The following is a 15,732-nucleotide window of genomic DNA, read 5'->3' as shown; positions in this document are numbered from 1 at the left end:
GAAAGGCTACCAAATCAAAGATTCTAAGGAAATATGGAACTGAGAAAATTAATTATTGATTCAATATTGAATGAAGGTTGCCAAACTTACCTGCCTCATTGGCACCACCTTCCTCTGCCGCTGATTTCCAATCTGCATTGCATGGTTTGCTGCAGTTTGCATGTCAAAATCACATATACATGACAATATGAAATGTGTTAATCAGTTATGAAGTAAGCTCCTCAAGAATCATTTTAGTCCTAACATCCCATACCCTAACATCCAAGCTGGTAATTGACTCGATGCAGAGAAGAGAGCTGTACATAATAATAGTCAGACCTGGATGGGCCCTACCATTGATATTTCCAGTGTGGAAGAGTTCCAGGTGGCTGGGCCATTGATTGAGATGGGCCGTACCATGTGGTTCACATTGGTTAATGGCTCCGAGTTGGCCACGAGGAGCAACTAAATGAATCATATGTCCTGGACTACAAATATTGAACAATGTGATTTAGTCAAAACTTATCTGCGCATGACTTTAAAAGCATTGGTAGAATTTTCTTCATAAAAAAATGGAAAATTCAATTTTCTCATACTGAAGATTAGATTACTATTATGCTTCACGTAGGGTGCATCTGAATTTTAGCCCAACATAGTATTTAATTGTCCCTGTTGGGTTTCTGTTAGCGCTTTAAGTTCCACCATGTTCATCCTATTCCTCTTCAGCTTGCTTCTGTCACAGCATTATTGTGCTGAAGTTTATAACATATCTTCTTCACAACCATTAGCACAGGGACAAACCCTCGTCTCCCCTGGCCGCATTTTTGAATTGGGCTTCTTTAGTCCCAATAATAATTCTGATAATAACAAGTATGTGGGGATATGGCACAAGAACATACTTCCTCGAAAAGTTGTTTGGGTTGCTAACAGAGAAAAGCCTATTGCAGCTGCAGACACCTTGGCTAGTTTGGCAATAAGCAGCAATGGGAATCTGGAGCTTGTAGATGGCAAACAGAATTCTGTTTGGTCAACCAATATGTCAGTGCCATCTAATACTTCAGCTGCAATGCTTTTAGACAGTGGAAACTTTGTTGTCAAAGTCAGTATAGGAGCAGCTCATAAATTGTGGCAGAGCTTTGATTATCCAAGTGACACACTTCTACCAAGCATGCTGCTGGGATTCGATAAAAAATCGGGAAAGAGGAATGTCTTGACTGCCTGGAAAAGTGAGAGTGATCCATCAACTGGGATGTTCTTGGCTGGACTTACACCACAGGTGCCATCACAGTTTGTAATTTGGATGAATGGATCAACTCCCTACTGGAGAACTGGGCCATGGGATAAATCAAAGTTCATCGGGGTACCGATGATGGATGATGAATATCAAAGTGGATATTACCTAGATGATAATGTGCAGCAAGGAAAAAACTATTTTCATTATAATATCCCTGACAAAACTGTGGCATATATAGACATCACTTCAGAAGGTATGTTGAAGCTTATGGATTCCGTAAATGGAGAGAACTGGAGTCTTCACTGGGCAGCACAAAAGAATTCATGTGACAAATACGGAGTATGTGGACCTTTTGGGGTTTGTACAGCTTCTGAGTCTCCAACTCCAATCTGCAAGTGTTTGAAAGGGTTTGTACCTAAGTCACCTGAAGAATGGAGCAAAGGAAACAGGACAGCAGGGTGTATGAGGAAAACGAAATTGTTTTGTGAGAGTAACACTAGCAAGTCAGTCACTTTGAGAGGAAAAGGAGATGGGTTTTCGAAGATGGTACAGTTGAAACCACCAGATTTTCATGAATATATCACGTCTTCGGATGCTGTAGAGTGCAAGATAAAATGCCTAAATAATTGTTCTTGCTTGGCTTATGCATATGTTGATAATATAGGGTGTTTGGCCTGGTCCAAAGACCTTATTGATATACAGGAGTTTTCGTCTGGCGGAGTAGATCTTTTTATTCTCCTAGACCATGCAGATATAGGTAAATGATGATAATATTGCTTGCACTGCTTCAAGTAGAAATATCTTTTCTTTTCTGTCTCACACTGTTTGCATTTCAACTTCATTTTTTCAGATGAAGGAAATCGAACGAAGTTAATTGTCAGCCTCACAGCTATTGGTTTTATTAGTATCTTGGGTGCAATAGTGTTTGGTTTGTACAGGTTGCGAGCTCACCAAAAGGGTAAGAGAGAGCAGGGGATGCAATTCATTTGTGTAAGCTAACAAAGAAATTTTATGGCTTGATCTGACTCAGTATTTGATTGTTATATTTGCCAAATCAGGAAAAATCAAAGTAACAACAAAGTTCTTTAAATTGACTGATACTACTGAGACTTCAAGAGACACTCTTCAAGAATATATTAGAAACCAAGATCCATCGGAGCTATTCATCTATAATTTTGATAGCATATTAACCGCTACGAACAATTTCAGCATCTCAAACAAACTCGGGGAAGGCGGATTTGGTCCAGTTTACAAGGTTATTATTTATTTATTTTATCTCTTTCTGAAGGAAAATATAGTATCACAACATCTATACAATTCTACACAACTACAAGATAAGGACATGAATACCTTGATTAATTTGTAGGGTATGCTACAAGAAGGGAAGGAAATAGCGGTAAAAAGACTATCTAGTAGCTCAGGGCAAGGCATAGAAGAGTTCAAAAATGAGACGTTGTTGATCTCCAAGCTCCAACATAAAAATCTTGCTAGGATCATGGGCTGCTGTGTCAAAGAAGATGAGAAGTTACTGATTTATGAGTTCATGCCAAACAGAAGCTTAGACACTCATCTATTTGGTTAGTTTCACTGGACTTTATCTTTGTAATTTGCCTACTAACTTAAAGCCACAAATGAATTCACATGAAATAAATGTTCGGGCACAAAGAATCAAAATTATTTTTGATTGATAAAAAGAATCACTGATTTATTTGCAACACAAACAGTCAAGCAAGACATCCTGCAGATCTAATGCTCATAAATGTAAAACTGAATTGTGTACCACATGATTACATTACATTTCAGTTATTTATAAAGTATGAGAGACTATGTTGAACTAGACCTGAAATCAATTTTGAATCTGACTACACCCCTGTTTCACTATTGTTCATATAAATGCGTCAGTATTTTCTATGGCAATTTAAGGTTAAAAATGTAGTGACAGTCAACGTTTTCATTGTACAATGCATGGGATATATGAATGAAACTATTGGTTATATGTTGAGTGTTTGCACTGATTAGATCCAGCGCGGAGACCTGAGCTTGATTGGGGCAGACGCTTCAATATTATTCAGGGTGTTGCTAGAGGGCTTCTTTATCTCCACCACGACTCCTATTTGAAGGTAATACATAGAGACTTGAAGGTCAGTAACATTCTCCTGGATGAGAACATGAACCCAAAAATTTCAGATTTTGGATTGGCACGTATCGTTCAAGGGACACAGAATCTAACAAATACTCAGAAGGTTGTGGGAACACTGTAAGCATCATTCCCTTTCCTATTCTTGGAAGAACATCAAAACTTAATTTTCAATGTTCAGCACATGGCCATAATGCCATTCATATCAATATATTAGTGAATTTATATGGAAGCACAGAGATAACATGTAGGAAATCTAGCTGTACCATTCATTTTATTTAGAGCCCTGCAATCTTAACTGAAATATTAGTTGCATGCCATTAGGAGATAAATTTTGTGGCCCTTTTCTTAAGACCAGAAACAAAGAAGAAATATTGTCAGTTAAAATACTACTGAATTGCCTTTGCAGTGGCTATATGTCTCCGGAGTATGCCATGGGCGGGATATTTTCTGAAAAGTCTGATGTCTATAGCTTCGGGGTCTTGATATTGGAGATTATCAGTGGCAGGAAGAACACCAGCTTCTATTACTGTGAACAACATCTAGGTTTCCTAGGTTATGTAAGTTCACACTCGAAATCTTATAAATTGTTAAACAATCTATTTGAAGCTAAATACATATATATGAAATTTTGTCAGGCATGGCACTCATGGAATGAAGGCAGGGGATTGGAGTTGGTTGATGAAACATTGGTAGATTCATATTCCTCATCAGAAGTGATGAGATGTATGCACATTGGGCTTCTTTGTATACAAGACAATGCTGCAGATAGGCCAACCATGCCAGATGTAGTTTTCATGCTAAGTAGCGAGACAGATCGTCGACAACCAAAGGAGCCAATATTTACCTTCCAAAACCCAGTCTCTAGTCCTCAACCACAGTCTGAAAATATTTTCTCAGCAAATGAAGCTACCATGTCAATGATCCAAGGACGATAAGCAATATCAAATTTTTGCATCTAGTGACCTTTGGCCATTCTGTATGGAAGTTTTCCGTTTGGTTTAGAAAACAACCCCTGTTTTGTTTTTCTATTTTTTCTTGGGAATTGGTATAGTGAATGAAGGTTTTCCCTTCATGTATACTTCGTTTCTCCTTCGCCAAGAAACTGATTATTCCATTTAATATTCAAGGTCCATTTAATTAGATTTGAAAATTTGAAAAATTTATTCATATTGATAGTGAATCAGATTGATTTCTATAAAAAAAGAAAGAAAAAAGAAGTCAATATTCAACGTTTCGAACCTACAAACACACACTCAGTTGGATTATTGTATGTTTAATATACAATGAGCTATGTATCTGACCAAAAAAAAAAGGCCTTTTTGTCTTGACTGTTGACCTGGAGCCTTAAGAATGATTATAAAGCTTGCGGAATGTTCGAAGACCCCTGCTTACCTCCTCCTGAGCACTCTAATCTAAAAGAGAGGTGAAAATGCGAACCCATTTAACTCAGACTGGCTCGAGACAGGGACCAAGGACGACAGAGATTGACCCTCTGTAACTTGTTAATACGGCTCGGTGAAAAAATGGCGACAAAGATTTGACTTTTTGTGGCTGCTGTAAATTTGAGGTTCGTAGCAACTTCCCACGAATTGTTTGTTTTTCCGAAAATATTTCGTTTCTCTTTCTCAAATTTATACATTCAGTCAATTTGAATTTATATTCATAACTGGTCATATTAAGCAACAAATTTATATTACTAGACATGATTATTTTTTCTTTTTGCTGGTCAATCGCCCAAGGATTAATAGTAATGGGTACATCAGTAAGGCAGGCCCCAACATGATTTTGTAAGCATTGGTGGAATTTTCAATGAAGTTTCTGATGTTGTATGAGAGAGAGCAGAAATGAAGTTCACTAAGAAAGTCATTGATTAGCCCAACAGTACCTAACACTCGTCATTGTTTTGGTTGGCAAGCTTGTGCATCCATGATCCATTTGCATCTCAAATTTAGCCAAAACAATATTTAATTGTCATCACTGTTTTTATGAACAAAAGATGTTGGGATGTACTAGAACTGATCATTTTTGTGCTTTTAATCCCTCCTATTCTTCAGCTTGCTTCCATCACTGTATTGTGCTCAAGTTTATGACATAACTCCTTTGAAACCATTGGCAGAAGGACAAACTGCTCTTCTGCTTCACCAATCTCCCTTGAAGTCTGAAGAGGAGTGATAGAAAAATAGGCCTTTTCTTCGCAGAATGTGACATCCATGTGAATAAATATTTTCCAAGATGGGGGATAGTAACACTTGTTTTCTATGAGACAGAATTCCAAACAAACAAACACACAAATGAGGGAACAAGGATCGTGTTTGTTGTGGTTGTGCTAGTGAACATGAACATAACTAACAAATCCAAACACTTTAGGTTGAATATGAAGAACTGAGGGAATAAAATGATATTAAGAAAGGGTTTGGATAGGTGATTGGTACTGAAGAACCTGGGATGGGACACGATTTATAAGGTACACGGCTGTACAAATGACATCAACAAAGTATAAAGAACGAGCCACTTCTAAAAGATGACGATTTTTTAAGTTCTGCTATACCATTTTGTTGAGGAGTATATGGACTAGAAGTTTGATGCATGATGCCATTTTGCGAGGTAAAGTAGTCATAGCTGACTCGTCGACATGTGAACCAGCTAACATGGTTGCTTGCCTGTTGGCTTCAGAGCACACCTGTGCATATGCAGCCTGCACACGTGGGAGGGGATCTTCGGCTACAACTTGACCTCAAATTCTATCCAAATGATGGTCAAGACCAGCCAAGAAATACGTCTATTTGTTGCCAAATTAATTGCAAGGTACCATAATAATCAGATAGAGAAGTACCATTTTGACGAGTTGCGAGTGCCTTAACTGAAGCTCATACAATTTGATGCATCTTTTCCAATAGAGTAGGTCTGGATAACAGCATACCAAAAGAAAAATAACCCTTAAGCTTCTGATCATGGAATTGAGAAAGCAACATTGAACCATGACATTTCTTCTTCCCAGGCAGAATACATAGCGCCAGCTTCCGTTGGTGTCACCTTTTTGCCAGTGATATATCCCCATTTTCCTCTTCCAAGAATATATAGTTTGACACTGTGGGACCAAGAACAGTAATTGGAACCATCCAATTTATCTGGCATGATGTGCAATGTCATGTCATTTTGGGTAGCAGAACTGGAACTCTTTTTTATTTATTTATTTATTTATTCAGAATTACCCCTGTCATATTGGCTTTCTTATTATATTTTACACCAATTTGGAGTTACATTTAGTCTTCATGATGTTGTCTTCTCCTTTGCATCTTGCATTATGTTGTTTTCATCGTGACAGAACAGCCCCATGTTCTATCACATGTTAACAAGGTTCACATTGGTTAACGGCTCCAAGTTGGCCACGTGGAGCAACCAAATGTAGCATTCTCATATAGTCTTATTATAAAACCCTTATATATGTCCCGGACTACAAATAATGAACAATGTAATTTAGTCAATTGATCTCCAGAAGGAGCTGAAAATGAATGTCAAAATTTTCTGTGCACGACTAAGCATCGGTAGAATTTTCATCATAAAAAAAAAAAGCAAAAGTCAACTTTCTCATAGGGAAGGGTACTAATATGCTTCATGTATGGTGCTAGATTTCCCATGTTGAATAAAAATATTAACACAATTTGCATCTGAATTTCAGCCCAAAATAGTCTTTAATTGTCCCTGTTGCGTTTCTGTTTGTGCTTGAAGTTCCTCCATGTTCATCCTATTCTTCTTCAGCTTGCTTCTGTCACAGCATTATTGTGCTGAAGTTTATAACATAACTTCTTCACAACCATTAGCACAGGGACAAACCCTCGTCTCCCCTGGCCACATTTTTAAATTAGGCTTCTTCAGTCCTAGTAATAATATAGAAAATAACAAGTATGTGGGGATATGGCACAAGAATATATATCCTCAAAAAGTTGTATGGGTGGCCAACAGAGAAAAGCCTATTGCAGCTGCAGACACCTTGGCTAGTTTGACAATTAGCAGCAATGGGAATCTGGAGCTTATAGATGGCAAACAGAGTACTGTTTGGTCAACCAATATTTCAGTGCCATCTAATGCTTCAGCTGCAATGCTTTTGGACAGTGGAAACTTTGTTGTCAAAGTCAATATTCTGTTCAATTGTGGGAGAGCTTTGATTATCCTAGTGACACACTTCTACCAAGCATGCTGCTGGGATTCGATAGCAAATCGGGAAAGAGGAATGTTTTGACTGCCTGGAAAAGTGAGAGTGATCCATCAACTGGGATGTTCTTGGGTGGACTCACACCACAGGTGCCATCACAGTTTGTAATTTGGATGAATGGATCAACTCCCAACTGGAGAACTGGGCCATGGGATAAATCAAAGTTTCTCGTGGTACCGGCTATGGATGATGGATATCTAAGTGGATATTATCTAGATGATAATGTGAAACAAGGAACAAAGTGTTTTTCTTATAATTTCCTTGTCAAAACTGTGGCATATAGTGACAAATATATGGAGCATGTGGACTGTGGGAGCGATTTCTTCCCACGAGAATATTCGATTGAAAGATTCCCCTTTCTTCTTCGCCGCATCTTTCTCCCTGCAAAATAGATCGAAATAAGAGGACCACACTCGGGGTGTTGCCAAAGGCCCTCCGATGCTTAAGTTAGTTCAATTGATTCGTAGTGAAAACAATAGCTAAATAGGGTACAGAGATATATATGTAAGGTGTAAATCGGGTAGCCGGAGCAGTGAATGGTGACCGAAGCCTTGTGTAAAAGGGAGAGAGAGTTTGGCGGCTAGGGTTTTTGAGGGATAATTTCTGCAGAGTTTTAGTAGGAATTTAGATGTACTTCAACCCTCATGTGTAGTCATCTATTTATAGGGGCCTCAGAGGCTAGGGTTTCACAAGAATAATTCCGTAGATGTAAAGGAATTATTCCTCCCCGATTTGGCGAGATTGGATTAATTAGGAATTTGATTTAATTCAAATCCCTAATTAATCAATCAAGTAACCCCCGATTAAATTGAGTAACTCCCAATTAGGTCAAATAATCCCCAAATAGAAGGAAATATTTGACCTAAGGTTTTGATTTAATTTGGTTCCCACATGGACCTCTTGGGGTTTGTAAAGCTTCTGAATCTCCAACTTCAATCTGCAAGTGTTTGAAAGGGTTTGTACCCAATTCACATGAGGAATGGAGCAAAGGAAACAGGACAGGAGGGTGTGTGAGGCAAACCAAATTGTCTTGTGAGAGCAACACAAACAAGTCAGTCACTTTGAGAGGAAAAGGAGATGGGTTTTCGAAGATGGTAGGGTTGAAAGTACTAGATTTTCATGAATAGAATATATCACGTCTTCGGATGCTGAAGAGTGCAAGATACAATGCCGAAATAATTGTTCTTGCTTGGCTTATGCTTATGTTAATAATATAGGGTGTTTGGCCTGGTCCAAAGACCTTATTGATATACAGGAGCTTTCCTCTGGCGAAGTAGATCTTTTTATTCTCCTAGAAGGTGCAGAACTAGGTAAATGAATGATGATAATATTGCTTGCACAGCTTTATTAAGTAGAAATATCTTTTCTTTTCTGTCTCACGCTGTTTGTATTACAAATTCATTTTGTCAGATCAAGGAAATCGAATGAAGTTAATTGTCAGCCTTTACAGCTATTGGTTTTATTAGTATCTTGGGTGCCAGAGTGTTTGGTTTGCACAGGTTGCGAGCTAACCAAAAGGGTAAGAGAATGAAAGAAAGGGATGCAATTCATTTGTGTAAGCTAACAAAAATATGTTTTGGTTTGAACTGACTTCTTTGTTGTTTCGCTGATCTGACTCAGTATTTGATTGTTATATTTGCAAATCAGGAAAAGTTTTTATCATCAAAGTTATTTAAATTGATTGATACTACGGAGAGTTCAAGAGACACTCTTGAAGAATATATTAGAAACCAAGATCCATCGGAGCTATTCATCAATAATTTTGATAGCATATTGATCGCAACGAACAATTTCAACATCACAAACAAACTCGGGGAAGGAGGATTTGGTCCAGTTTACAAGGTGATTGTTTATTTGTTTTTCACTTTCTAAAGGAAAATTTAGTATCACACAGCTACAATAACAGATAAGGACATGAATGAAGTGATTAATTTGAAGGGTACCCTACGAGAAGGGAAGGAAATAGCAGTAAAAAGACTATCTAGTAGCTCAGGGCAAGGCATAGAAGAGTTCAAAAATGAGACGTTGTTGATCTCCAAGCTCCAACATAAAAATCTTGCTAGGATCGTGGGCTGCTGCATCAAAGAAGATGAGAAGATACTGATTTATGAGTTCATGCCAAACAGAAGCTTGGACACTCTTCTATTTGGTTAGTTTCACTGGACTTCATCTTTGTAATTTGCCTACTAACTTAAAGCCACAAATGAATTCACATGAACTAAATGTTCAGGCACAAAGAATCAAAATTATTTTTCATTGATACAAAGAATCACTGATTTCCTTGCAACACAAACAGTCAAGCAAGCATCCTGCAGATTTAATGCTCATAACTGTAAACTGAATTGTATACTACATGAGTACATTCAGTTCTTTATAAAGTGGAAGAGACAATGTTGAACTAGACCTGAAATCAATTTTGGATCTGATTACACCCTTGTTTCACTATTGTTCATACAAATGCGTCAGTATTTTCTATAGAAATTTAACTGTAAAAATCTAGTGACAGTTTCATTGTTCAATGCATAGGATATATGAATGAAACTATTGGTTATATTTCGAATGTTTGCATTTAAAAGATCCAGTGCGGAGACCTGAGCTTGACTGGGGCAGACGCTTCAATATTATTCAGGGTATTGCTAGAGGGCTTCTTTATCTCCACCATGATTCTTATTTGAAAGTAATACATAGAGATTTGAAAGTCATTAATATTCTCTTGGATGAGCAAATGAACCCAAAAATTTCAAATTTTGGATTGGCACGTATCAGGGGACACAGAATATAACAAATACTCATAAGGTTGTGGGAACACTGTAAGCGTCATTCCTTTTCCTATTCTTGGAAGAACATCAAAACTTAAATTTCAATGTTCAGCATATTGCCATTCATATCAATATATTAGTGAATTTATATGGAAGCAGCAGAGAATCAGAGATAACATGTAGGAAATCTAGCTGTACCATGCATTTTGTTTGGAACCCTGCGATCTTAACTGAAATATTAGTTGCATGCCATTAAGATTCTGTGGCACTTTTCTTAAGACCAGAAACAAAGAAGAAATACTGTCAGTTAGTAGTAATACGAATGAAATTCTGCTATATGTCTCCGGAGTATGCCATGGGCGAGATATTTTCTGAAAAATCTGATGTATATAGCTTCGGGGTCTTGATGTTGGAGATTATTAGCGGCAGGAAGAATACCAACTTCTATTACTATGAACAACATCTAGGTTTCCTAGCTTATGAAAGTTAACAATTACAGCTGAATGTGAAATTGTGAGTTTATGAGCAGTCTCCTTCATATAGCCTAAAAGTCTAACAATTCTACACAACCTATATGAATTTTGTCAGGCATGGCACTCATGGAATGAAGGCAGGGGATTGGAGTTGGTTGTTAAAGTATTGGCTGATTCATCTTCCTCATCAGAAGTAATGAGATGTGTGCATATTGGACTTCTTTGCGTACAAGACAATGCTGCAGACAGGCCAATCATGCCAGATGTAGTTTTCATGCTAAGTAGTGAGACAGATCTTCCACAACCTAAACGGCCTATATTTACCTTCCAAAACTCAGTCTCTGATCCTCAGCCAAAGTATGACAATATTTTCTCCACAAATGAAGCTACGATACCAATGATTGAAGGACGGTAAGGTAAGAAATAGAAAATTGTTACATCAAATGCAATGAGACTATTGCTTACTTCTCTACCAACGAGATTTTCCAAGGTAAGAAACATATGTTTTGTACATGTTCAAATATCTTATTCTATTATTAAAAGGGAAAGAAAAAAGCGGTTTTTTGGGTTCAACTTCACTTGCCTTGTTATTTTTCAGACAAATTGTGATTGTCTAACACATAATATGTGACAGCAATAACAAAACTTCATCTTTCAAATTGAAGTTGGGTTGTTATGAGATAAAGAAGCCTTGATCTTTTTGTCTTTTCAACATTATTGACTAACATGATTCTTGACTGTTGACCTGGGGAATGATTATAAAGCTTTCTGAATGTTCGAAGCACCCCTGCTTGCCTCATGACCATGTCAAAGCTCTGATTGGCTTCTGTAACTGGTTAATACGGCTCGGTGTCAAAAATGGCGACAAAGCTCTGACTTTGTCTGGCTGCTGTAAATTTGAGGTTCGTAGCAACTTCCCACCAACTGTTTGTTTTCCCGACCTTTTCTTCCTTTTGTGATTTCTTTATAGATACCCAAATTTATATATTTAGTCAATTTGAATTTCGGGGTGAGGAAGATTATATTCATAGGTGGTCCTGTAAGCAATTTTTTTTAGAATTAAGTAGCTTACTGCGCATGACTAGTTTTTCTTTTTGCTGGTCAATCGCCCAAGGATTAATAATTTAATAGTAATGGGTACGTCAGTAAGGCAGGCCCCAACCAGATAGTAACGCTTTAGATACCCCGTGTTGGGCAAGGAGATTAACAAGCTTGAAATGGGTAAGAGAACTGAAACTTTTCATGCTTTTAATCCCTCCATCTTCATCCTATTCTTTTTCAATTGGTTTCTGTCACAGCATTATTGTGCAGAAGTTTATAACATAACTTCTTCACAACCATTAGCAGAGGGACAAACTCTTGTCTCTCCAGGCCACATTTTCGAATTGGGCTTCTTCAGTCCTAATAATTCTTCTAACAAGTATGTGGGGATATGGCACAAGACTATATTTCCCCGCAAAGTTGTTTGGGTGGCCAACAGAGAAAAGGCTCTTTCAGTTACAGACACATTGGCTAGTTTGACAATTAACAGCAATGGGAACCTGGAGCTTGTAGATGGGAAACAGAGTTGTATTTGGTCAACCAGTATTTCAGTGCCATCTAATGGTTCAGCTGCACTTCTTTTAGACAGTGGAAACTTTGTTGTCCAAGATGATATAGGAGCTCAATTATGGAGGAGCTTTGATTTTCCTGGTGACACACTTCTACCAATGATGTTGCTGGGATTCGATAACAAATCTGGAAAGAGGGATGTCTTGACTGCCTGGAAAAGTGAGAGTGATGGATCAACCGGGTTGTTCTCGGTTGGATTGGCACCACAGATCCCAACACAAATGTTCATTTGGATTAATGGATCAACTCCCTACTGGAGAAGTGGGCCATGGGACAAAACAAAGTTCCTCGGCATACCAGGAATGAAGGATGAATATGTAAGTGGATTAAATCTAGATGATAATGTGCAGCAGGGAACAAAGTATTTCTCTTTTTTCTTGAACAGAATTCTGGCATATATGGAAATCTCTTATAAAGGTACACTAAAGCTTATGTATTCCGAACATGGTGAGAACTGGAATCTTGACTTTGAGGCCCCAAAGAATCCATGTGACCATTATGGAATATGTGGACCTTTTGGGGTTTGCAAAGCTTCCGAGTCTCCAATCTGCAAGTGTTTGAAAGGGTTTAAACCCAAGTCACAAGAGGAATGGAGCAAAGGAAACAAGGCAGGGGGGTGTGTGAGGAAAACCAAATTGTTTTGTGGGAGTAACACAAGTAACTCAGTTCCTCTGAGAGGAAAACAAGATGGGTTTTTGAAAATGTCAAAGGTAAACCTACCAGATTTTCATGAGTATATTTCGAATTTGGGTGCTGAAGACTGCAAGGTACAGTGCGTAGGTAATTGTTCTTGCCTGGCTTATACACATATTAACAATATAGGGTGTTTGGTCTGGTCCAAAGACCTTATTGATATTCAAGAGTTTGCCTCTGGTGGAGACGATCTTTTTATTCGCCTAGCACATGCAGAATTAGGTAAGTGATAATATTGCTTGCACAACTCTAATTAGCAGTATCTTTTCTTTTCTCTGTCACCTACTTTATGTGACACAAATTCATTTTTTCAGGTGAAAGAAAGCAAATAAAGATAATGGTCAGCCTCATAGCTGTTTGTTTTATCAGTATCTTGGCTGGCATAGTGTTTAGCTTGCACAGATTGCGATCTAACCAAAAGAGTAAGAGAATGAGGTGGAGGGATGCAATTAATGCATTAGCCCATGATCTCACCCTTCCTCTGTTTGAAGTATTAATCAAAACAATATAACTTCAATGCATTACATTATAAGAGCATATTTACTGCTTTTTTGTTTTTCTCTGACTTCGAGTTTGGTTGCTATATTTGCAAATCAGGAAACGTCAAAGTAACACCTAAGGACTCTGAAATGGCTGATATGATTGAGACTTCAAGAGACGCTCTTCTTCATGAATATATAAGAAAACATGATCCATCAGAGCTAGTAATCTATGATTTTGATACCATATTAATTGCTACGAGCAATTTCAGCATCACAAACAAACTCGGAGAAGGAGGATTCGGGCCTGTATATAGGGTGATTATTCTTTCTTTCTTTTTTTTCTTTTCGAAGGATATATATAATGATACAGACATGAATGCAATGATTAATTTGTGGACCTTGTGTAGGGTAAGCTACAAGAAGGGAAGGAAATAGCAGTAAAAAGACTATCTAGTAGCTCAGTACAAGGCATAGAAGAGTTCAAGAATGAGATGCTGTTGATCTCCAAACTCCAACATAAGAATCTTGTAAGGCTCATGGGTTGCTGCATTAAAGATGATGAGAAGCTACTAATTTATGAGTTCATGCCAAACAAAAGCTTGGATACTCTTTTGTTCAGTAAGTTTCACTGGCCCTTTATGTTAGGCTGCAATTTCCCATTGTTACATATCTTTCTTCAATATCACTGGTAATCTATGAGCTTTTCCTAGAATGTGGAGCTCAGGGGAACTATTAACTGATATGCACAATCTTTGAGTACAGTTTAGCTCTTCAGTATATCACACCTACCTGTTTAAGCGCTGCTTACTAGTGTTCTTACAACTGTGTCTCTATTTTATAGCAATTAAATCATTGTTTTCATTGAACTATGCACCAAATATATGAATGACACTACTGATTTCATTTCAAATGGGTGAATTGATTAGGTCCAATGAGAAGAGCAGAGCTTGATTGGGCTAAACGCTTCAATATTATTCAAGGTGTTGCTAGAGGACTTCTTTATCTCCACTATGATTCATGTTTGAAGGTAATACATAGAGATTTGAAGGTAAGTAATATTCTGTTGGATGAGAAGATGAGCCCAAAAATTTCGGATTTTGGACTGGCACGTATCTTTGAAGGGACACAGAATCTAGCAAACACTCAGAAGGTTGTGGGAACTCTGTAAGAATCATTTCTTCCCTATTATCAGAATTGTTATTAACCAACTAAATTTCCAATGCTTTTTAGCATGTTATCAGGAATAATAATAAGTTAGTGGATAATGAATTTCCTGTACAGTGGCTATATGTCTCCGGAGTATGCCATGCGCGGGATATTTTCTGAAAAATCCGATATATATAGCTTTGGAGTCTTGCTGTTGGAGATTGTTGGTGGCAGGAAAAATACCAGCTTCTATTACCATGACCAACAGCTAGGCTTCATAGATTATGTAAGTTCACACTCTAAACTCTTATAAATTGTCAAACAATCTATATGAAGCTAAATACAACAGAGTCTAACAATTGTAGCCAACATATATGAAACTTTTTCAGGCATGGCACTCATGGAATGAAGGCAGGGGATTGGACTTGGTTGATGAAGTTTTGGCAGATTCATATTCGTCAACAGAAGTGATGAGATGTGTGCACATTGGGCTTCTTTGTGTACAGGACAATGCTGCAGATAGGCCAACCATGCCAGATGTAGTTTTCATGCTGAGTAGGGAGACAGATCGCCCACAACCTAAGCGGCCTATTTTTACTTCCCAAAGCTCAGTCTCTGATCCACAACCACAGTTTGACAATATTTGCTCTGCAAATGAAGATACCATAACACTTCTTCAAGGACGATAAGAAATTGCAAATTTTTGCATCTACTGACTTTTGGCCATTCTGAAGTTTTCCTTTTGGTATAGTGAATGAAGGTTTTCCTTTCATGGGATATTTTGCTAAAATGCGCCAAAAAAACATTATAAGACGGGTGTTAGTAGTATAACATCCCTTTAATGTCCTGATCCAATGCTAGCCTATGCTATTATTAGATTTGATACATATGTTTTGTATGTGTTCAAATATCTTATGCTATTATTAAAAGGTAAAGAAAAACGTGGTTTTTTGGGTTCAACTCCACTTCCCTTGTTATTTTTCAGACAAATTGTGATTGTCT

General features: G+C 37.7%; 2 protein-coding genes and 1 pseudogene across 6 annotated transcripts; all 3 read left to right on the top strand.

Moving 5' to 3' along the window:
- LOC18779206 (G-type lectin S-receptor-like serine/threonine-protein kinase At1g61500) lies at positions 434–4,512 on the top strand. 2 transcript variants are annotated; one of them, XM_020562839.1, is made up of 8 exons: positions 434–485; positions 927–1,970; positions 2,064–2,171; positions 2,272–2,468; positions 2,580–2,790; positions 3,233–3,470; positions 3,760–3,910; positions 3,989–4,512. In XM_020562839.1, the coding sequence occupies exons 1-8, from the start codon at positions 449–451 to the stop codon at positions 4,286–4,288; spliced, it is 2,286 nt and encodes a 761-aa protein (XP_020418428.1). In that variant the 5' UTR covers positions 434–448; the 3' UTR covers positions 4,289–4,512. The 2 variants fall into 2 exon arrangements, with proteins under 2 accessions (XP_020418428.1, XP_020418427.1); XM_020562838.1 differs by lacking the exon at positions 434–485 and having other exon boundaries at positions 494–1,970.
- LOC18778171 lies at positions 7,090–10,905 on the top strand (annotated as a pseudogene).
- LOC18780085 (G-type lectin S-receptor-like serine/threonine-protein kinase SD1-29) lies at positions 11,243–15,690 on the top strand. Of its 4 annotated transcripts, XM_020562833.1 has the most exons (9): positions 11,243–11,288; positions 11,563–11,700; positions 12,097–13,324; positions 13,417–13,524; positions 13,700–13,899; positions 13,992–14,202; positions 14,511–14,748; positions 14,866–15,016; positions 15,120–15,690. In XM_020562833.1, exons 1-9 carry the CDS (start codon positions 11,247–11,249, stop codon positions 15,417–15,419), a joined length of 2,616 nt encoding a protein of 871 aa, XP_020418422.1. In that variant the 5' UTR covers positions 11,243–11,246; the 3' UTR covers positions 15,420–15,690. The 4 variants fall into 4 exon arrangements, with proteins under 4 accessions (XP_020418422.1, XP_020418424.1, XP_020418423.1 ...); XM_020562835.1 differs by lacking the exon at positions 15,120–15,690 and having other exon boundaries at positions 14,511–14,734; positions 14,866–15,011; XM_020562834.1 differs by lacking the exon at positions 15,120–15,690 and having other exon boundaries at positions 14,826–15,011.

This window comes from Prunus persica, chromosome G4 (genome assembly GCF_000346465.2).
Source record: "Prunus persica cultivar Lovell chromosome G4, Prunus_persica_NCBIv2, whole genome shotgun sequence".
In the NCBI taxonomy this organism is placed as follows: domain Eukaryota; kingdom Viridiplantae; phylum Streptophyta; class Magnoliopsida; order Rosales; family Rosaceae; genus Prunus; species Prunus persica.
This window is presented reverse-complemented; position numbering and strand designations above follow the sequence as displayed.